Source organism: Pogonomyrmex barbatus, unplaced genomic scaffold, assembly GCF_055798465.1.
Source record: "Pogonomyrmex barbatus isolate J1 unplaced genomic scaffold, ASM5579846v1 scaffold1, whole genome shotgun sequence".
Classification (NCBI taxonomy): Eukaryota; Metazoa; Arthropoda; class Insecta; order Hymenoptera; family Formicidae; genus Pogonomyrmex; species Pogonomyrmex barbatus.
This window is the reverse complement of record NW_028297098.1, coordinates 18,083,690-18,108,504: the sequence shown is the minus strand read 5'-3', so window position 1 is coordinate 18,108,504 and position 24,815 is coordinate 18,083,690. Positions and strand designations below refer to the sequence as shown.

The following is a 24,815-nucleotide window of genomic DNA, read 5'->3' as shown; positions in this document are numbered from 1 at the left end:
CAGTAATCTTATTCTGTCGCATCAAGTTGCAATAGTCTAAACTACAGCTGCATCTTATTTGAATTAAATTGAATAGATGATATGATAATCTCTTTTCTCTACTGATATTTGATAAATTGTTAAAATTGAAAATTTTCAAGGGTAGATTAAATAAACGCTAAGATTTAGTGACATATCTTTATTCGCATTCTTTGTCAATTTTGCGTTTCTTTCTTGAGAATTCAAATAAACGCCTATTAAAAAGCTGTAATGTCACATAAACTGATTTCTTGAATATAAGAAATAAGAATTCCGATGCCAGAAATTTTACGCAGTCAGAATTTTTGGATCAGAATTCAAAACGATAGCTCGTGACTCAACAGGATGGCATGGAAATGAAATACGTCACTCTTGGTCGCAAACGGTAGAGAGTTTGATCCTAAAATGTATTTCTCTTTTTAGGTTTATTGAATGTTTATTGAGAAAAATTTTTTAGGCATATAAAATTTTTAAAGAAATTTTATATTCGATTTATTTTGTGGGCTATATTGTAAAAAAATTTAACATTATAAACAAATTACTCTAAACATTTTTATTGATTCCAAATACTGTTCTTTCTTTCTCTTTTTCTTATCTTTATTCAATGTTAAAATAAATATCACTCAAATGCTAAAAATGATTTTTCAAGCTTTTTTGAATATTTTGAATAGTTTGAAGTAAAATTATTAGTACAAAGAGAAGATATAAAATCAATTTGGGAACTATTTTGGATAAATTTGCTGCGATATACTATAGTGTATAACAATCTACTTAGATCGGAAATACATTATTACATTTATACTTGAAGCAAAATTAAAGAAAAAGCAGGTTAATGGCAGGTCTTTCATAAACAAAAAATGAGATTTGTCATGCATGGTACATTTCAAGTGTCTCATTATTTCTTCGTATATTTCCTCAAGCGTGTTTAATTATTTATATCAAATAGGACATTTATATCAAGTAAGATAGAAAATTAAATATATAAATAAGTCTTGCATTAAATTATGTATTTAATATTAATTATTAATAATATTTAAATTGGTTTGTGCATATGTAAATATACATATAATTTTAAATGAATGAAAATTGAAGGATTTTAGATTTAGCTGCAGCAGAATTTTAATTTAAAAAGTTTTATCACATATCCGCACATATCTAATATCAATAATTATAATTATAAAAAAGATTAATACTTAAATAAATTTTTTAGCTTTACCAAAAATTTATTAGTTTAAGTTAGCTTTATTAATATATAATTAATGATTTATAAGCGTTTATAATTTTTTTGAGAAAATTAGCAATAACGAAGTTGTCTTAATATTGCTCACATTATTCGTGCGCTTTAAAATTCTGAATATATATTCACCTAATTACATCATTGATTTCTGGATTAATATCCTGTACTCTTGGTCATATCTGATAGACGAGTATAACTGACGGCATATATAGATCCTGTAGAGAACAAGAAAAATATCCGGAAGCCGCAACGTGAATAGAGGTGTAGAAACGATTGGCCGAGGGGTGGTGTTTGCGTGCTCGCGCAGATAGCGCGGGGTGTCAGCCAAACGCACTCTCGCATTCTATGTTCACTCGATCAGGAAGTAGAAGCCGACGACGAGTGGTAATGGCTGGCTACGTTCGTTATTGCACGCGATCCTGCATGTAGCCGATGCTTGCATTCTCGCCCTGCGGCATATAAGGCGGAACATATTATCCATTGTAATAGCGTTTCGCGAATTTCCACCCTCAAATCCCTACGATGGGCGTCGGGGGATAGGACGAGCCGTGTCGGGAGAAGCAGCGATTTATTTAGGGCAGATAAGAGAAGTGTCTGATGCCGCGTTATCCGCACGGCAGATTTACGCTGCTCTCAACATATGTTACACGTGTAACAATTTTGAGCATGCGAGCGCATATTTGTAGGAATTGTGATTCTAACCGAACTGTCTTATCAAGTTCCCGATGGAATCGCTTCCATCGTTAATGTCGTCCAAATATTTTTCCAAATCATTTATAATTTACACATTTGAAGGTAGAATAAATCGCATTAGCACATTTCTGTGAACGATGCAACTGATATCAAGTTGTATTTAAAACTTTATTCATGAGTCTATCATATATAAATAATATATTTATTAAATATAGAATTTTTGAAATATGGAAATTTTTGTGGAAATTTGAGAAAATTGAAAAATTTAAGTAAAATAAGTCATAATTTTTGTGAAACCTATGTTAGGTACGATTTTATAAACATAAGTTAAATATTATTTAAAAAAATTACAGTTATTTTTATGATTCTGTTTATTTTAAGAAAATTGTCATCGATGCCTTGTGTATGCATCCTCCACACAGCTGAGAATAACATCGAGACGATAATCGAGTCGATATAGCTACGAAATGTTACTCATCGCGTTGCTGATGACGTAATTGCCGATGTCAAGGCAACACTCGATACGATCGAAGGACCTGTAAGGTCTATGTTAATATAATAAACAAACTATTCATGTGACATGATGCTACACAATTCGAAATCAACGACATTTAACTACGTAAAAGAATTTTGAAACAAATATAATTTTGTAGAAACAAATGTAATTTTGTAGAATAAAATTACATCGATATTTCACACATTTGCATGATTGGAACCAATTTAATTTTAGCAAAATTAAATTATGTATTAAATATATATATTTTTTAAATGTTACAGAAAATAAAATTATATATAAGCTAATTTATCCAAAATTTAATCTATATACGGCTCTTTTATAACGAAGGAACATAAATCTATTCTCTTAATACAGAGATTTAATATTATACAAATCGTAATCCGTCAAACATTGGGACACGTGGTATCATTTTGATATAATCTGTCATAAATCTCGTTACGCTCGTCATCCTTTGCCACGTGGACGTCCACTTGTGCACGTAATGAATGATTACGCTCACCGATAGAGTTTTTGCTATGGCGTAAAGCGTTCGATAATTTCAACCTGTCGAGCTAATTTTCGTTACAACGTTTAATGCAGTTCTGACACGAACAAGCGTGCACTGCATTCCAATTTTCTCACTGTTTCATTAGCTTTAATGTATTATCCATGTATTTAAACACACATCGATGATTTTATTATTCTCATTATTATATTATTTCAATTCTTTTACTTCATAATTATCGATACAATATTTGCATATTGCAATCTTTAAATGCGTTAAATTAACGCGATTAAAAACGAATACGATAAATTGATTTTAGTAGGAAAGAAAATTTAGCAAGAAAAAATACTTTTCTCAGTTATTCTATGCCATTTTCCATCATTTCACAAACTTATGAGCGAGAAATATTCACGGTGATTGAAGCTAAACGATTTCTCATGTACAGTTTGTTAACTTTATTTGCCGTCTATTCGCTCATAGCGAAACTTTGTATGCCAAGTTACCGAGTCCAATCCGAGTCTTGATTACATCAATTTGCGCGTTGCCATGCCCGAGTTTCTCACGCAACTCCGGCTGGACTTTTCGCCGAAATCCTTGCGAAAATCACAAGGTCGAGAGAACTGGATTAGAAAAGACACACAGGATCTGGGTCAGAACCCCCTTTATTTGGCCCCTTTCTTGGCTCTTCTCTCGTATCTCCTCGCCACTCCCTTCTTGTTCTCGTTTCTTATTCTGCACATTTTGAATCATTCTGATGGCTTTTCTGGATCCTTCCACCGAAATCCCATTACAATGCATAACGATGCATTTCACCAACTATCGAAGAATGCCGATCTATTGAATATATCTCTACGTTGCTATCGTGAAAAAGACTTGAATAAAATAACACGTCTCGACCTGTTAGGATAGACCAGACATGGTCAGTTTGAATGCATACGAAAAGACGGACAAAAAAATTAAACGTGAGTTGCTATACTATAGTCAGCGCAGAATCGATTCTCACTTGGAAGTTCCGGGATAGTCAAGAAAACATTTTTAGCTCAAGTTCCAATAATATTTCAAGTTAATCTGAAAAAAAAATCGACATTTGTTATCGGGATTGTCTGTGCAGAAATATATGTATCTTTATTCGCGTGTTCTGCTCGGTAGAATAATCGGATCAATGCACACAGTATATTTTAACTTCGACGTTCTGTAAGCCCAGAATTAAGTCAACTAATTCTTATGCAGATCTTGTCGTTCTTCTTTTTTTAAACATCGCGCGAGCTTATGGCTTCAAACTCGAGGTAAATTTCAATGCTCTGGAAACGTAGAGACAGAAAGGGAAGGGGGAAGGATGAGAGAACGCATTAACTATTTAAGCCGTGAGAAATAATTGCGCGGAAACAAGAGATGCAATTTTCTACTAAATCATGCTTGCTCTCTATAATAATTTTGTTATCAGTCATAGCTTTTGACGCATTACAACGCTTGTAATATCAACACCTGCGCTTTTAAATGACTTTGCACGCGCTTCACGCACTGTTTGGTCACGCGTCTTAATTTAAAACGATCGGAACACTCGCGGAATTCTTCTGACGAGGTTTCGAAAGGAACGTTGTCACGACTTGCTGTTACTGATATGTCAATCGATATTTTTCTTGTACTACCGCCTTTGATGTTTGATTATTATAAGAAGTTTAAATTTGCATTTCTGATCGATCGTTTGATTAATTGTCACTTTTGAATCCAGTCTTTTTATAACTATTAGTTACACGCAATAATATGCAAATGTTACATATATTTATATTTGCTAACAATTACGTAACTTTATATGTGCATTTATTATTATTATTTTTTTGTTATATAAAAAAAAATCCTAAAGGAAAACCTTGCAACAAAATTGCAATTCAATCCACAACTGCTAAATGATGCAGCATGAGTAAATAAACGAGTTTTATCTATTACCCGACGACGATCTTCGGAACTTTGGCTTGCATTCGAACCGCGTTACGGTTTTTGGTAAAGTCTCGCGGTTGAAGTGGTATCGGTGTACCACCGCGCTTATACAGCTCCAGGCGAAGTTTCGAATATAACATTTATCCGTGATCGGAAAAGATTCGAACCCGATGTGAGTCAGATATTTACGCGGAAAGTTCTCATTTTTAGATTGGCAAAGTCGAGACTTGGATATGCGTTAGATGTACTTACTCGTTTCAGTGATCGCTTCACCGAGCAAATAATTGACCGTGAAGTTTCAAAACGTTTTATGCTAACGAAGAGATTAAAGTACATTAAAGCGTTATGTAATTGCATTGCACGTGGTCGATAAAACCGAAGGCGACGACTTAATGGTATATTAATGTTATTGTCACACTGCAAAATAATAAGATAATTTGAAAGATAATTTTGAAAAACTTGGAAAAATTCAATTTTTTCTTACAAAGGATCTTATCCTTTAAGCTCAAGGGAGCTTAAAGCGTGCTTTAAAAAAAAATATAATAGAACGTTGCAAACCGCAGAACGTCGGTACGATGGAAATGGTGGACGACCAAGAATAGACTCGATCGTGCGCGAATTTGCACCCTGATTTCAGGCGAATCTTTCAATCCCGCTTCGTCACCTGGTCTATGAAAGCGCTTTATTATTCACTTACAAGAGTACGACATCGCTAAAAATAAATTGAACTACGACTCGATCAACCGATCACCGATTGGCGCATGCACGCCACCCTACTTTGAAAATGTTCTAGAACTAATCCTTCGCTACTCACTATTTGGAACAATGTTGGAATTTCTTGCATCTCAAAGTTAGGATTTACGGCAAAATTAAACTTATGTATCTGACAACTATTAATTTTCATTAATCTCATCCATATATCCAACGGCGATGTTTTTGCCGACCCTTTGGAAATAATACAATGACGTGGTATTTTTGTTTCGCTCCAGGCCTGCCCGTAAATAAAAGACAATCGTTGTATTGTATTTTTAAAATGTTTCCTTTGTGCCGTCACGAACAGAAGAAATTTCCTCTTTAACAAAATCTTGAAATAAATAAAATTTTTCGGGTGAAATCTTTCGAGATAGACATTTTCTGTGAAAATCTCATGAAAATTACATTTTCATGTCGAGATTGTTTTATAATAGTATAAGTTAACATAAATCGCACACATGTTTAAAAAGATTTTTCTAAATAAATTAAATTTAACGAAAATAAAAGAAGGTCATCTTATTACAATGAAATAATTGACGAACAATATATAATTTAACGCTCTTAGAAAACACTTACGATTTGTGCGGTGATTCACAGCGGTTCAAACGGCTTAACGGCCGGCTGATGCACTTGGCTGCATCGTGACAATCGATGCGCTGCGTTTCCGTTGCGCTCGCAATCTATCACTCGTTCTTTCCAAATTCAGCGGCGTTTAAACCTTGACCGGTTTACTTTTGCGAACAAAGAGACCGTCCGTCGCGAGGTCCTCCCGAGATCGAGAGCAAATCACGGGTTGTATCGAGACTGCAGCGTGCGAGATCGTTGGAGGGGATGCACTGGTCGAAGGACAGCGTGCTTTTGCTTCGAGAATTCTGTTTGTACGTGCGTGTAGGAATTTCCGACAAGGTCGACAATACGACATTTATTCGCAAATCAATCGGTTTAAGAGAGTCTATTCGTGGAAGGCGTCGATGCTCCGCGAACTTCGCGGATTTATTTTGTTTTTACACACTTATTTTTCATACACTTACACATAAATATTTTTAAATTAACAGGAAAGAAAGATTAATAGAAAAAGATCATGCAGATTGACAACAAATTTTTGCTTTCTTATCATTTTTCATGAAATTATTGTTAATATTTTTTGTACAACCCGACGAGTGCATGTAAAGCAGAAGGCACGTGCGTATACACAATTTTGCCAATTCACCCACTGAGTTGTTTAAAATTATTCTGATCTAGTTAAATCAATGCATTAATATCAATATTCCTCTTCTTTTGTAAATCTACTTGAATCTTTACTCTTGATTTTCTGGCGAATGCTTTTTTTTCAAGCGTCACAAACAACAGCCACGATTGATCTAGAAAATCGAAAAAGAAAGAGACAGAGAACCAATACGTTAAACACAGCGTAATACGATTTCACGGTTCTCTTACATTTCTAAAGATCGATCGTCCTTAGAAAATAATTAATTATCAAGCATTGTCGCATTTGTTTCGCAGCTGTTGTCGAGCATCGATGAATGAAAATCAGTGGTTCACTTTGTTTCTGGCCTCGATCGGACAAACGTATCGCGAGGGAGATTCGCGTGTGACACGTGTACAAATCTCTCTTCGGAACGGAGACGACTCCTCGGAGCTGCCTCGTATGAGACCGAGTGATTGCTCAGGTGCGACAGGTGCGGGGGAGATGTTGCGAGAACTGCTTAAACGAACTGCAGCGTATTCGCACCTGACACGGTACGACACGGCTCGCGGCTCGCGAGGAACTGGCGGGCTGCGCGCCAACGCAAACTCACCCGACCGCCCCTTTTCAACCGACGAGACCGAAACGACCGACCGAACTGCCGTTGGAGAGCAGGTACCAACACCATCCCTGTCCCCGTTTCACCCGCGCCGCCGCGCAGCCACCAGCTGCCATCCCCCTACCCTCGGTGCCGACCTCTCGACGTGCATCCCCATTTACCCCCGGACTTACCCCAGGTCCGGATCGGCGCGATTGGGATCCTGTCGGGTCCAACACCTGTCGGACGCTTTATTTACATGCGTGATCAACACTTTTCTCTTCTTTTCTTGAGTTTACTTTATTGAACATCTTTATTGAATATTTTTTATTGTGTGTTTCGGAGCGATATCACGTCGGAATGACGTAAAAAAAGTTTACCGAAAGCTTGTTGAAGAAACACAATTTTCGAAAATGAAAATTTTGAAATAAAAAAATATTGCAAACACATCAAATTTATCGGATTTAGTGGAGATACAAATAGATACTAGTAATTATTAATGTGCTGTTTTCATATTATTTTTAATGTTGGGTGTGAACTGTTTAGTAAAGAGATTGTAAGAAATTGTTCAGTTTTTATTAAAATAAAACAAGAATATTGAACTTGTTTTTAATTTTGATAATATTGACAAGCTTGAATACATTTGATGATATATTTTCTTAATTATATTTTAATCTACTGACACTATATGTGTAATTAGAAATTTTCAGTTATTTTTGATAGAATATTTTCCTTTTTTTCTACTATTTAAAGATATCTACTTTATGCATTATTTTATGCATTTTGTTTATGCATTTTGTTAATAACAGTTGTTAAAAAATATTTTTATTATTTTTATATTTTTACATCTAATTTATTTTATGGAGTTTGAGACAAAACATTTTTCAAGTTTTAGATTTCTTATTTACTTTTTAGTTTTATGAGAGAAGCAACTGACAATATTTTATGCAAATCAGTTTTGACACTAACACAAAATTGTTTGCTTTAGCGGATGAGATGATGACGTCATGCGTTATATAGGTTTGTAGAACACGGGAGCGAGAATGCTGTGAGCATGCGTCAACTTTATAACACATAAGCAGAATGTAGAATATAGAAGTGGTACGAAGCATTAGTCGATTGTTATATTACACTTATTAGAAATTATTTACACTTTGTTATCGATTTTTATAGTTGTGCTTATTTCGACTAACAATGAATTACTCACGAAACTCGACTAAACGACGTTCGACCCTAATCTTAAGAGCTAATCAAAAAGAATGATAAGGATATCATTAAGATCGAGTATTGGATTACGTAATTGCGATCAATGAAATATCAGGAATCGAATTGAAGTAGATAACATCTTGATAAGTGAAGTTATTTATTATATTCTTTATTAGACATTTATTATAATGGTATTAAATAACTCTGATCATTTATTTATCGATGAACTCATGATTACAACGAATCTTTACGATCGCAATCGCATATTTGATCTCATTCTAAGGCACTCCTCCGTCGTGCCTTTAACGTTTTTTCGTCATTGCTACTACATATACGTGACTTGATATTTATCAACATAATAAATTATCGACAATGCGGTTGTCAGTCACGAATTAACGAGTTAATTTTTATATAAGTTAGATTGAGCAATTCAACTTACACGATCTAATCTAATCTTAAGATGACTCTAAATTAGAATGGAGTGTTTTTACTCTCTCTACACTTTTGTGAGACAACCAGCATGCTCATTATAAAACGGGGAATTAATTGCTCGCGACAGAATAAGATTACTGACGTCTAAAATAGCACGACCGAATGAACGAATAGAAGTAGCTAACGCGGCTAATAGTAATGCGTGCACACACAAGTAGACGAATTATCTCGCGACAATTATCGTGCAGCCGATGTGCAACGCTAGAGAGCAATGGGAACTTGGCTTTTGTGTCTATCAGATTATTACAATTCGTCTCGGCAACAATCGGGAAGATCTCTATACCGGCAATTCGTCTTTCACGGTTTCTTTTCCCGAGCCGTTCCCGCGTGCTCATTCCTCACGTCTATCTATCCTCTGGCTCGATTTGCGAACAAAAGGCAGGCCAGGCTTACGAACAATAAGAGAATTCTAGCGCGTTTCCGTGCTAAGATTTGGCTTCACGCCTCGCGAGGTTTAATCTGCGCCGCCCCAGCGAGTTCCTCTGCATATCGCTGATGTCATAGTATCGACAAAACTATCTTCGATTTGAATTTGGAAAGAATTTATAATAATTCTAATAAATATTCTACAAAAGGCATCTCAAGATTCATCTGTTTGCATTTATGATGCTTTTCTATTTTTTATCAAAAGCTGAAAAATTACTCACCCGATTGATGTTTAAAAGAGAACTTATTTGTATTGAACAAAATTTGATTGTAAATTGTAAAATAATGTGCAATCTGTTTCGATAATATCTGATACGCGGTTTTTGAACATGAATAAAATGAAAATTGATTGATTTCTTTATTGGACAATATATATATATATATATATATATATATATATATATATATATATATACACAATTTTGGCAAGATTCGATATCGAATTATCTGCTCACCGTTCTTGCGTGAATTTATAAAAGGATAGGGTCGCGAAAATGATACGTATGTGATAACCGATAAGGAGACAATTGCATCGGCGAGAAAAATAGATCGACGAAAATCTTTTCCAGTGGCAAATGCAATCGATTTTCTTTGGTGAACAAAGCAATTTAGTATTCATGAACATTATGCACGTTAAAGAACCCGCAAGAAAAGAATAGCCTGTTTATATTTAATAAAGGAAAGTACGACATATGTAAAGCAACATATCTTATGTTGCTAAATTATAGTAATACACATGTTACAACACAAGATATTTATAGAAAAATTATTTGAAATCTTCTATAAGATTAAGAAATATAAGCTATAAAGAAATATAAGCTATAAATATGCTTAATATAGATATCTTGTGAAAAAAGTTTTTGTAAACTTGATTCTGCGATATTATTTATTAAATATGTGTTATTATTTAAGTAAAGAGAATTCAAGTAAATTAATGATTTTATTAAATGCTTATGGTTAACATAGTTAACATAAATAACAATTACTTGGCGATACAATTAATTCTTAAGAAAAACTCGATATAATTGCTATATTTGATGACGTATCACAGAATGGGATCATCGTGATATCTTAACGCAAATCAGGTTTGCCGTCGAAAATAGAGTTCACCACGGCAGCGGATTATTCGCAAATTACGTATTCATGATCGTAGGAGTTGAGATATCACGTTATGCAAACAATAGATATTGGCTGCGTGAAATAAAATGCCGCCGATGGATGCCGTCGACGTCGTCGTAAATATCACTTCGCCGCGGTCGGATCGGTATCTGAAATTCACCTCGATGCATAAAGTTTCGCTCGGATCCCCCAGTGGCGGATACATTTTACTCCTACTTTATTCTTCGTTGGAAGTTCCTCAGTCTCGGGAAAGCACGTTCATATCTTTTTCTCTCACTCTCTTTCCTTCGTACAAGAAGGGAAAAAAAACACAATCGGAATCTTTACGCTATTCGACAGGTCAGTCGGATTACTTTCCGAGATTATTCGCGGAGAGGAACGTTTTTTTTCTTCCAGCCGCGCCAGTAACTCGTTTTTCTAAACACACGGAAGTTGGAATTTTTCTGGATTAACCAAGCGAAATGGAACAAACGTGTTCGAAAACTTTTATGATTTCTGCGTACCTGAGTTTTGTGCAGTTGGAAAGCGAAAGGGATACAGTTTCAGGAACGTGACTCATCGTCACAAGGGGTAGCTCCTTGATTCTCGAATTTCCTGATTTTCTCCTATTAACCCTTGTGACCCCTCCTCTTTCTCTTGTTTCATGCGAGTCTACAATTTACAATGTTCTATCTATACGTGATCGATATATAGGCCACATACAATAGTTCTTATCTGTAGATGTAATGTTTTTAATTAATGCAGATGCAACGTTGCTCGAATAATAATAACAAATTAGTTTATAGATATGTATAGATATGTATAGATTGATGTATTCTATATTAATAGAAATATTATATAAATCTAATATTATTTAATCGAAAGTATATCAATATCATATGCTATATAAATTTCAGATTTTTTTTTTATATTGATCTTTGCTTAAACAATATTAGTTTGTCAAAACATATTAACATGATTTATTATGAATATATTTTATTGTGTCTCGATGTAAACGAAATTGTTACACGTGTAAATGTGATATTACTTCCTTTAACAAACGATACCACTGTTGACATGTCATCATTTGTGCTTTGCGAGCATGGTGGATGGTAATATCCGATGGATATTCATATATCAACGGTTTTTGTTGGCTATTGGTTTTATTACAGTGTTAATAAAAGCAACCGTGACGGGATGTAATATGTCTGCGTTTATGGTTTGTCGCATGGGCCAATGTCTCCTTCGGAAGGAGTATGCTATGTACTGCAGTTTCCGAAGTTCCATTATCCTGCAGTTTCGTACCATCTTCGAGTTTCGCAGCAGTTACGCGTACACGTGGAGCAGCGTTTATGACTCACTGAATTCTGCAGATATTGATCGGGAACCGGACCGTTTTCAAATTCCAATATTCCAATATTCAAAAATTCCGTTTGAAGATTGCGGACCTTCAAACGGTCGGAATAATGCAGAAGTAAGATATGAACACGTATATTGCACGTTGAAAAAAATAGCATTATTAATACAAATCAGAGGTATTTAATTTTATTCGAAAGTAAAAATTAATTGATTTATTCGTAAACAGTAGTAACGACAACTACACGTACCATAATTCTGTAAGCTCTTTATACAAAAATATTTTACATTTACTCGAAAATATGTTAAATATTTTACATTTGCGATTTCCTAATGAAATATGCAATGTTACACAGAAATATATTTTGCGTCCGTGGCGCGTATGCAATATGATGTTGGGGACGTTGCAAGTGCTTGGTTTACAGCTTGTGTTTCAACATCTATCGCGATGTTTGCGGTTGGAGTCGTGTACCTCCAATTTATCCAAAGAGATGGATGTCGCATTACGTAATCGGGATAATACATCGCGTCGAGATTGCATGATCTAGTTCCACAATAGTCCGTATCAATTCGAAATTCCTCTGGAATCTCTGTTTTAACTTTGGCAAATATTAGTTATGACAACATCGCCATGCCAGATAGAAATCCGTAGAGATAACTGAAGAAAGGTTCTCACAAAATTGTGGCATTTTTTTATGTTTTATTTCGGTTTGTTATACAGTAATTTTGTATCTTATGAAAATATCTTTTCTTGAATTTACAATTTCGCAATTCAGCGTTATTCTCTTCCGAGAGCTTTCTCTAGATACTGAGCTACTTTCCTGCTGCTATTACTGGCTACTCTTCCGAGTATCTGATATTTCCACGAATTGTTGCCGCTTACGCAGGCAGGCGAGAATACAAAATCCAGGGCGCTTTAATTACAGCTACAATCAGTTACAGTTACAGCGGATGTAAATTCTAAGTTGAAAAAGCGGACAGTTCAATCTTCTCTCTTTTACTCTTCCATTTCAATACAAATTTGAATAAATCATATAACGAATGTTTTCAATTCCAATGTGACAAATAGATGCGTCACGCGTTATTTTTTTTTTTTATCATTAAATAATTACCATATGTTTGAGCAACTGTGTGATCGAAAATATAAATATAACGTCGTTCGTGCGCGTACCGGTCGTGATTTCTATTTTTCAAGAGTGGCATTCATCATCGAATTGCACCAATGTGATTCATTGTGGAGATGTATGTGGCATGTGCAGCCGTCGCTGACGAATAAATCCGTGAAGGAAGAGAACGCATCAACGTTAAAGCATAATTCTTTCCCGACATTTTTAAACGGGGCTACCGCCAACAATACCGCACGTGATGGCAGCAAGAAAATGAATCGATAACTCCATCGTCATGCGACGTCCTCGATTTCAAAGTTAAACTTGTCTTGCACATATTGAAATGCATTGCGACTCGTAAAATAAACGTTACATAAGACTTGCATTTCAACTTCGAGGATATAAAAAAGACGAGCTGCTAGCAAATACCTTATTCGAGATATTTTTATGGCGTACACCTTTTTAATCTTTTTTAAAAGATCTTTTTAAAAAAGTCTTGATTTATTATACCATATAAAATGAAATAATAGCTGGAAGAAAATTTTTTATTGTTAGCCTCTTATACACTTTCGTAAACTTTTTAATAGTATATTTATTCTAATATATTTACAAGATATCATATATTTTTTACTAAAATTTTACTTGTAGCAATAATTTAATACATTACTCGTGAGTAAGAGGAAATGCGAAAATAATAATAAATAAATTTATGATGAATATTCTGCAAAGCCGTACAGAATAAAGACAATAAATTATCTTATGCAAAATATATTATGCAATTTTTTTTAGAATATACTGATTAATGTAAAAGAGAATATATATATATACAGAGATTTTGGAATGATATTATATTTATTTAATCGTGCGATTGTGTACGTATATGAGATTCATGCGATATTCAACTGATTGCAAGCGTGGTGGTGCGGAAAGTAGCGATACAAACGATCGTTTGCGTTAATTGTCACGTGTGAATGCTCACAGTGTAATAGAACCACTCATTTGACAGTTTACGATCTATACGTTTGATAGTTTAGCGAGCGGATATTTTCCGGTTTATTTTACGGTTATATTCTTCCGTTCATTATTTCTTTCATCGTGGAATCTATTATTTGAACAGCAAATATCTGTTTTCAAAATGTCACTTTTTTCAAATGCAGTTCAATATCTTGCGAGTATGACCGTAATTGTTCGGAAACAATTGTCCTCGATCTGTCTTATTTCGCCGCAAAACTGTCCATTCGGGTCGAGCACGCATTAAATTTCGGCACGAGAAACCAATATCGCGTAACAGCTCCACGTGGGGCATTTCAATTTTTCACGATGCACCTATACAATCCAATATACCCAAATCGATGTTCAACCAAAAAAAAGAAAAAAAAAAGAGAAATTTTACAAAAGATGCACAATTTTTTCTAATTTTTTATAGCAATAAAATAATCTCTTCTTTGGTAACAAGTTAATAGTAAAAAAATTTCTATCTTTTTCAATTTTTATTTTATAATTTAAATTTTTACATTTTCTAAAGTGATCTTTATAGAAATTTAAATTATTTTTTTTACAGCATAAAATTAGATGAAACTGTAATAAAGGATTATGAAAGTTGCATTTAATTTATAAAATAATTTAGAAAAACAGACTTCTGAGAATGTTTCGTTTTTTATCTATGACATATGTCGGGGCGAGAAAGTTTTATTATATGTCATACATGATGAAATAATGTTTACATTCTAACAGTGTTGCGAATAAGGAGGTTGGAACAAGTGAAACAGTGTTTGTACAAAGTTACTTTGTGAAAAGTGCTCGGAATCTACGCCATCTTTTATGTATCTTTCATTAAAAACGCAATGCAAAGCACCGAGTGAGGAAGCTCGGTAACGATAATATAATTTCACGATCCTTAATGTAACTTTCGCATCAGGCGTAATTGAACTTTGATACAACCGAGCTTAGACAACTTCCCGCCAATGGATTTCATCGAAACTTTGTCACCTCCATTATTAAAGGGTCGACTACAATCGAGAACTGAGAAACTCATTATATTGTTCTTATTGCATGAACAGTCTCCTTGACGTAATGTTTCATCATGAATATGAAGAAATTCCAATGAATTTCTATATATATTTCTATATGAAGATGAGAATCAAGTATGTAATATCATATCAATATAATATATGTATATGAGATTTATTTATTATTTAATTATTTATTATTTAAATTTAATATAATGACATTTCTAGATGGAATATGTACTATTAAATTGAAAAATTTTTGTCTTTGAATTGTATAACATTACATGTTGCACACTTATCAATTTAGCAAGCTAGTTTATCCAGTAAATCCAGTAAATACGTAATGTTTCACCTCCTGTTTTCCTATGTAACAAATACCATGTATATACGGTGATGCGCAAGGATGCTTTAGTAGCTTAATTGATCAAAGAGCGTTGGTTAGCATCTCATCTCTGATGGAGATGCTCGTTAAGCTGTCCTTATCGCTAAGAGAAGGCTTTTTGACGTGGTCGTGTCATAAGCATACGAAATAAAGCACAGAATTATTTTCTAATTTCGTTTTCATTCGTATTAACTTTACAGTTACGTTACGGAGATTGACGATGTGACGGAGGCGTTTAAAATTGATCTTAAATTTGGACGTGCTCCCAAAATGTATAAATATCTTTTGTTTTATATATATATATATATATATAATATTATATATTAGATATATATTGAAATAGAGAACGCGAATTTATCATGTATGATACTGTTAGCCAATTGTCTATTTGCCATCGTCAAACGTGACGTTTCGCGTCTAGCAACAAGTTCGTTCAGACACTTGCTTCGCCACACGTAGCAAATTGTTTTGAACCAAGGCCAACGACGCACAAAATATACCTTTTGTGTCGTCTCGCACAATATGACACCGTATATCTGCACTCGTATTGAATGGAATTTTACAAGTCCAATGGGCCGGTAACGGAAATAATTGCATTGGCAGACGAGATGAAAATATTGCAATTTGTCATGATAACATTTTGAAATTATTTCTTGTATTTCGGTGAGTTAATTGGCGAGAGAAAACTGTGAATGATGTGACGTTTATTGGACATTTACATGTAATAAATCTATTATTATTTATTTATTTTATACGTTTTCACGTTTTTAACAAAGCTTTCAAACAAAATAAGTTAACTGCAACTTTGTCATATATCGATTTTATATTTAAATCTTTTATTTCAACCGAAAATATTTAAATGCTATTTTTAACAATAATTTGCTTGCAGAAGTTTTATTACTTCATAGCTTTGTCGTTTATTTGCCTATAAATTTACAGTTTTTTTTTTGTAATACATTTAAACTGCGTATGTGCCAAGGATATTTTAATCGTCCTAGAAATCCCAATAAAATGCAAACGAATAATTTTTAATTAATGCAAAATAACAATGATCGGAGATTATAAAAATATGATCTAACAGATGTGAATATTTTAGGACAGATAAAAATGAATAGATTGTGAAAATACGAGGCGAAGGTAAAAAGATTTGCAGCATTCGTTACAATCGTAATTGCACCGGTGCATTTTTGCGACAGGGCGACAGTATGGCACTAATCCTTTTTGGCTGAAAGCCCGTCACAAGGACCGAGTGCAGACCGGTATCTTCCGGTACACGCGCAGATCTGCATGCCATCCTGTTGCCGAAAATTATACGGTCGCTCTTTCTCTTTTTTCGTTCTCTCTCGCAATTAACTTCTCGCTAACTCTTCGACGATTATTACTCTTCATTCGTCGGATACAGCGGATATAAATTGTGAGTTACCGAAAATCGATCCTTTTCATTTTGCGAGAGTCATTGATGTAGGTAATTTTCCATATTCGTGAATTCTCGAGAGCCATTGAGAGTACGAGTTAAATTCCTGCATAATGAAAGCAATTTTCGATATGCGGTTATTGAGGTATAGCCAATGTCGATGAAAATGTGCTACGAATAATTTGTTAACCAAAAAGTTATTATAATGCCCTATAATAGTTATAAATAATGTAAGTAGTTTTACAAATTGAAATTATAATTACATATAGCTCTACAATATTCGATTAAATTAATCAATGTCTTTTATAATAATTTTAAGTGAGCATGACATAATGTTGAAAACAATTTTAACAACTGAAAACAATTAATTGATTAAATTAATATATATATTTTTTAGATAGAATATATTAATATATTCTAATGGAAAAAGAAATTATTGCTAAATTATTAATATAAATTATGATTGTGTTGTGCAAAATTAGATATTAAAAGCACTGTTTTCGTTCGCCGTCGTTTTGGATTTTCGCGAACATTTCCGGAAATGGGCGTTCGTGACTTCCGGCATAGCGCATTTATTCTACCGCCTGTAAATTTTCTGCTCAGAAATTCTCACTTCTTGCGACGCTTCTTGTGAGGGTTAGCGTACGGGAAGCGCCGACTTCCGTTTTGCCATGTCTGTCCTATGACGTCATATGGCCAGAAGGGAGGACGGGAATTCTATCTTGAATTAGCGATCACCGGATGTTCTATGTTTCTGGTTTTTTTATTTATATATATATGCAAATGTCTGGAGATTGCTCTGATACATTTTAATCAACATGTAGGAACTTCTGTCGTAACAATTTTCTGAGGAGAAAAAGGATTATTCGATTAATCGCGTAATTTATATTAACTGCATTTTAAGATTTCATAGACTTATGAACACATCGGATTTGTTCAACAATAGTAGGTTATAAAAATATTATAATTTTTTTTGTTTCTTTTTTATTTATTAATTGGCAGCCAAATTATTCAGTAATTATATTGTACTACAAGATTTTCGATTTTTAATTGTATTTTTAATTGTACATTTTTTTATTGATAAAACGAAACAAAAACGAAAAAAAAAAACAAAAATGTTACGAAGCGCAATTTCGTTTTTATACAAATTTTATTGATATTCTCTTCTCATATTGTGAGATATTTTCATAGTTGTTAATTGATGCAGTGAGAATCGGACAGTTGAAATGAATGGGAGATTCGCGAAGAAATAATTATATGAAAACTTTCGTAACGATTTTCTAATAAAAGATAATAAATTGCATCTCTTGTAAGCGAGCGTAAATTGAAATATTTATCTCGTGAGAGAACGCGAACGGAGTGTACCGCTTTAGATTGAAATTCAAGGCGGCCTGTAGGTCAAGAGATCACACCCACGTCTCATTTTTTTCGTTGTAATAACAGGGTAACCTCGCGAAAGAGGTGAACGGATCAGAGTGTACGAGAGATTTCTTCGTGATTTTCACAAACCCTAAGGGAAGGGCTTGCCAAGCCTTTAAGCCGAAAGTCTTGAAGTTTACGTAAGGCTTCTGAGAATTGACAATGCTCGAGAGGAGTTTTCGGGGACTTTCAGAGGTTCAGTATTTTTCTTTTGAGATTGGGTTTCGATCTAACCGAGAACAGAGAGGTCATGCGTTATAATTCATAAAAGTTAACAGTTGATAAATCTCGAACAAATAACGGAAAGCTGTGATATTTAAATTATTAAAAATTTAAACTTTTTCTCGTGATTGAATGATATTATAGAAATATGTCATCCTAAAGTTATTTCTGGTGTCACGGTGGTTTAGTTAATAAATACTTTTTATAGCAAGAGATACATGCGGATTTATGATTAATATAATTATGATGTTAAGTTTTTTGTTCTTTCAATGTTCTTCGTGCAATTTGTGAGGTCACTACTTTTCTGTTCAAGCAAATCTAATTATCCTAAGAGAGCCTATGCGAGTAAAGTGGAAATCTCTTCAAAGTTTGAAGGGTCGACAGAACGGATATTGAAAGACCAGAGGCGAACGGTTGGAAATTGTAAGAAAATGCATTGAAAGCGAAAACAGAGTTTTCCATCGCGCAGAATCACTTTGTGAAAAGAAGGGAAATTAAACTGTCATAAACCTGAGAAACATCGAGATGTTCTGTCAAATCAAATAAGAACAAAAGGAAAAGAAAAATATAAATTTTCGATTATTATGAAATATATATGTTTGTTCACCAGGCATTTTTAGCTCCCATACATATTATACATTTTTTTGTTTATTATACGAAATAATACCATCTTTATTTTGCACTTAGGATATGTAATATTAAAGGTAATATGTTATATTAAAAATTGTTCTCGAGTGATATGATAATGTGCAATTTACCTTGATGCGAAAACTTTCGTGATGTTTGGATATTAAATACTTTTGAAACGTGCGAGACATCGCATAAATACGAGTGGCTACAATAAAGGCGGGCTTTCACGGCGGAACTTTTCACATTAGTAAAAGGCACAAGGGCGATATCGTACCACTCTGTGTTGCGAAGATAGTTTTATATATATATATATATATATATTGTAGATAATGTAAATTAAAGTTCTCAAGCATTTTACTAGTAATTACGGTTTTGTCCGAGTTTCGGTATTTTCCGAGTTGCATTTCTGAGGTTTTCTTTTCCGGACTTTATATTTATGTATCTTTTTTTTTTAATTTATCTTTTCCAAGAGAAATCTATTACGAGATTCCTAAATACGTATTATCGAAACTTAAGAAATTATAATTGCAAGATATTAATATATTCGTGATATGTATAAATCAATGATTGTTGAAAATTCTATGAAATATGAATGTGATATGTAATTTATTACATTTACGTTGATATGATTATTTAATTTGCCATTATTGTCGGTCAGTATAATTGAGCATTGATCAATAGTCATGAATATGTGATTATTGATATAAATTATTTTAACAACATTAATTACAATTACAACGATTAGTTACATCACAGAATATCCTACCTTGTGGGCTTTTGTCTTTCCTTCTGCGGCGATATCTTTTCTTCTGCGTTTCCTCGACATAATTCGAGGACGAAGAGTCATCGTGGCCCGGAAACTCGTGACTTTCATCCACCGGCTTTCGCATCTCTTCTTGCCTCCTTTTTAGTAGTTCGTAAACTCTCTTGAAATAATCCTTCGTGATGTCCTCGTTCGATTTGTTCGCTAGCAAAACCTCGCCGTTCAGATAGCCGAATTCGTTGTCGGAACCATCGATGCCATTTATTTCCGAATCGAAGTTATTTGCACGTTCCTCTAAATCCTCGCTTCCGTCAACGATCTTGAAAGTATCACTCTTCTTTACGTTTGACCGTGCGTATAACTCTCGATAATCTTTAAAGACGTTCTTCGAAGGAATGGAGTTGTATCCGAAATCCGGAGAATTAATATTTAACGCGGACACACTGCTAATGTCATTGCCGCGAGTTTTCACTTGAGCTTTGGCGTTGATCGACGATTGGCACTCGTTCGCGTTCCTCTCCTCGACGAGCAAGTAATTTTCCTGCAGGCTAGTACTGGGTCTGCTACCGTTCGTCGACGAAGTCTCCTCTTCGGAATCTTTCGCAACAGCTTCTTTTTTCGTCGGCAACTCTTCGTTCTTCCGAGGCTTCTCGCTTCGCTCGTAAAATGGGTTCATGCAGTTTCTCAAGTTTTGGCAGACCTTGCAGTTGCGCGAGGAGCAGAGATCGCGTTGCAGGTCCTTCCATCTCGGCTTGGCCATGAAATCCTCCTCAGGCGCTTCTTTTTCCGGCTCCCGACGAAGTCGCTCGCTTCTTTTCCGATCTTTATATTCCCGCCAGGACTTTTCCACATTCTCCTGGCTCTTTATATGTCTCACGGGATTTGCGAACTCCTTACCGTTGTCCTTAGCCGCTGCCGTTGCCATTTGTCCGAGCATAATATCGCTTTTGGTTTTCCGATATACCTTTCTTTTTTCCAAACTCGACGACTCTCTCTTTAGCTGCGATCTCGCTCGATTGTCCGATTCCGAAGCTTCGACCAAGGCTTCGCTCCTCGATCGTCGATAGTTACGTAGCTGTCTGTCAGGCTGGGAGTCTTCCGTGAATTCTCTACAGTCCATCGACTTCTCTTTCTCCGATTGTCTTTTAGATTTTAGCTTTTCTCTCTCAAATACTTCGGGATCGAATCGCAAGATACTTGTCTCACTGCGCACCTTCCGTGTTCTATAGGTTTTCTGATTTTGCTCGTGACTATAGTCCGAGTATCTTTTCCTGATTCCGATATTCTCAACGATTTCTGGAACGTCGGCGCGAATGGCCGGTCTCGAATACGCTTGTTCCATATTCATCCGCCGCTGTATCTTCTCGCGCAGGAATGTTCTGATTCTCGTCAACTCTTCCTCATTCATGTCGTCCTTTATCTTGCGAATGACTCTATCCCCTTCATCCGGATTGGAATTCTCCGTCGCCACGTTTTCCATTGGGATTAAAGTGCTTCGAGTTCGCAGATACGACTTCACTTTTTTGTTTTCTCCATTTTCTCTTTTTGGATTTTTCTCTTCAGAATTGATCGTATTGTTTCTCTTTAAATTAGCATTTCCGGGGCTCTTTTCGTAGTTTGGCTTAGTAGTGTCCTTCGTTTCGTTTCCGTTGCACTCTTCCTCACGGACTAATCCCAGTTGGGATTCGCTCTGGCTCCTTAGATACGCTTTGACTTTCTTGCATCTGTCTTTGGCGATTTCCTCCGGAGTCCTCCCGATCATACTGCATGTACGCAGATCGTCCATGATTTGCTGTCGCAGATAATCTCCGGCGGAGTATCTCTTGAATCCCGCCGTTGTTCCTTCGACGTTCCTCTCCAAAGACTTCGTTTTCATCGTCGGTTTCTCCCCGGCAGACGAGTGCCTTTTCTTGCTTCGTTTTTCTTTAATATTAACGTCACTTCGCGATTTCCGTGGTGGGAAATTGCACGTACCGAACTTGCTGCTGAAGCCGTCGATATTGCGATTACCTTGAAACGGCGTCACAACGAACGACGTGGTCGACGATGTCGAGGGAGAGGACGTTTGCTCCGTACTCCTCGAGCTGGCTCTGATAGACTCGTCGGCGGGGAATTGTTCATGAGTCCTCAGGCCCTCCTTGAAGGATCCTCTCGCTCGCTGCGCCGTTCGGCCGGTGGTCTCCACCAGCAACCGGCCGTCCTTGTCCAATAGCTGGATGACGGGCAGCGCGTCGGCGGATGTCGTCAGTTCCCACTCCCAGTGCAGCGGTTTCTGCAGCTTCAGTCGGATGATCGGCTCCGCCGGCTCGCCAAGACCCGTGGAATCTGGACCGACCGGACTGGAAGCCGCCGTCGCGCTGACGATCGGATGGGCGTTCTTCATGGTCCCGGTTCTCCTCTCCAGCTCGCTCGTTCTCGCTCGAATAATCTGCCGGAAAAACCGCTTGCTCGCTCGCCCGCTGATCGTCCCGATTAATTCCTCGTTCCGAACGGGTTCGCCGTCTCTCTGGATTTCTTAACGGGCCCTGCCTTGCCTCGATGAATTTTATGGGGCCCGAAGAAGATCGTCGACCGTTGTCTCGTTTTGTTTGTTGTTCACGTCGTCGTACATCAGATCGGATTTTTATTCCCAAGACAGTTTATAAGCGAGATTCATATAACAACGATTAATTTATACTTTAAAAAATAATTATGTATTTCTTATGTATTTTAATTAAAAATATCAGAGTGCAATAAATAAAATGCACTCGGTAATCACTCGAAAATCATTGATAGATACACTTTACGCGACCGCGGTTCGGAAAATAATTTCGGATTTCTGAAGAGTGACCGCGTGTCGCGTGATTTAGAATCGTCGCTGTCCAATCGTGTTCGCTTAGCGATAAGCTCCGAGTTAAAACTGCAGTCCCGTTTTCTGCGCGACCGCGAATAGCAATCGCGTATACAGTATATAGTATGCGCACTCGCGCCGTGGCATTCGAGTTGGTGCATTCGCTGCACGATCACATGATCGACGACGATGGTCGCGAGACCGCGGGTTGCCGGTTTCGTTCGTTCTCGCAGACGCGTAGTCCAAGTTCGCGTGCGTTACATGGCGTTATGTAACGCGACCTCGCGGACTTGGCAGTCTGTCAAATTCACGGCGACGGAGATCTGAGACTCGAGTTGACTTTCTTTCCTCGCAGTTGCCGAAGTGGTGGAGAAGGAAGGAGAAAGAGAGAGAGAGAGAGAGAGAGAGAGAGAGAGAGAGAGACACACGCACATACACATACACACACACACGCACGATTTCGTGTCACGTCTCGCGTTGCGAGCTGATTCGCGGAAGATCCATCTCTCGCGCGTTCCAGCACGCCGCTCGTAATTTGCAAAAGCAGACGAACCGCTGCGCTCGCGAAACGATCCTACACGTGCGAGCGATGATGGCGTTTATGATGTGCATCTGTATATCGCAGCGGGCAACGTTAAATATGTCTTGGCAATATGCATGCACGTATAAACAACACACGTAATTTTCGATGAAAGTCCAGCAAAATTTTCTCGTTGATATGAACAGTTTTATTTTAACTTCTTCTCTCACAGTGATGGAATGTGCAAAATGTGGGGAACACACTGGTATAAATTTATAGCTACAGCGATCAAACGTCAGTTTATCATACAGTGATCAATGGCACGCTGTGAATCGCCGTGTAAATCATGCAGCTTCAATTTTTCAATGTACCATTTTTAATGCACCAAACATACACATACGCACTTTCACGGAGAATATTGAGCGTAAGGGATTCGAAAGAGGGAAATACTTTCTCGGCTTTTAATCCGGTGCGGTTTAATTGCGCGCGAGTACCTTTTTGTATCTCGTTCGCCCGGTTTGCTCGTCTGAAAATCGCGCGATCGATCACAGACTCACGGTCGTCGTTTCTGCCCGCTTTCGGCGTTTTCGATCGATCGATCGAAGGCAGATACATCGATTAATCGTCGCGTGGACTCGAGCGGCAGACGGCCGCGGACCTCACTGAGGAATCAGACAGTGCGAGGAGCGAATTCGGGGCTGTGCGGCGCGGCACTACTGTAAACGCGTCCGGTGGCGTCATACCGATCCGAAAATAAATCCCGCGGGATCCATCGGGTAGGGTGCAGGAATTCCGGCACGTGGGACGTGTCATGAATATCAGCGGAGACTCGCCTGTGTGTTGTTCTCGTCGCTTGCGCACAGGTGCTCGAGCGCTCGAAGTGCGTGGATGATTCAGACTCGGTTCGATTTATTTTGAAATTGATGCTGCTAAAAATTTAATTTACTGCTCTTAGAGGGTTTAAAGCTGTCGAGAAAAATATGTAATGAAAAAAATGTATGGATTTGTAACGGATTTTTAAAATGATATCGTCAGATTAAGAAGATTTTAAAAACTTCCTCGCGTACATTCGCGCGGATTTAGATTATTTATCTTAAAGATTTTATGACTTTAATATATTTATATTTTTTTATTATGTAAAGTTAAAATAAATATGTCATTATGGTATTAAGCAATATGTAATATATATATATATATATATATATATATATATTGTAAAAAAGATTTTATTTTTGGTGCTTGAAAATAAGTTAAATAATTTCTGAGTTGAATTTAAATAAAACAGTGAATTAATGTTGTAAACATACATCAGCTGTTGGAAAATAGTGCGGGACTAATTTTAAATCCATAAATTTAGAAACTATGTTTACTTAAAGCAAATGCTATTCTTAATAATATTACGATGAATAATATGAATTTTGGAGGTTTTAACATTTGTCATTTCTTTCATTTATAAACTCTAATCATTTAAATGAGATTTTTTGCATACAAACGTTGACAGATCAATAATTAATAAGT

At 36.1% G+C, this 24,815-nt stretch overlaps 1 protein-coding gene across 1 annotated transcript in view; it reads right to left on the bottom strand.

Annotated features, from left to right (window-relative positions):
* Positions 1–23,973, bottom strand: part of LOC105425325 (uncharacterized) — a 102,705-nt gene extending 78,732 nt beyond the window's left edge. Inside the window, exon 1 of the mRNA XM_011636043.3 lies at positions 19,951–23,973. Coding sequence (XP_011634345.2) covers positions 19,951–22,330 — 2,380 coding nt within the window. The 5' untranslated portion in view covers positions 22,331–23,973. The remainder of the gene's footprint in view (positions 1–19,950) is intronic.
* Positions 23,974–24,815: the final 842 nt, after the last annotated feature.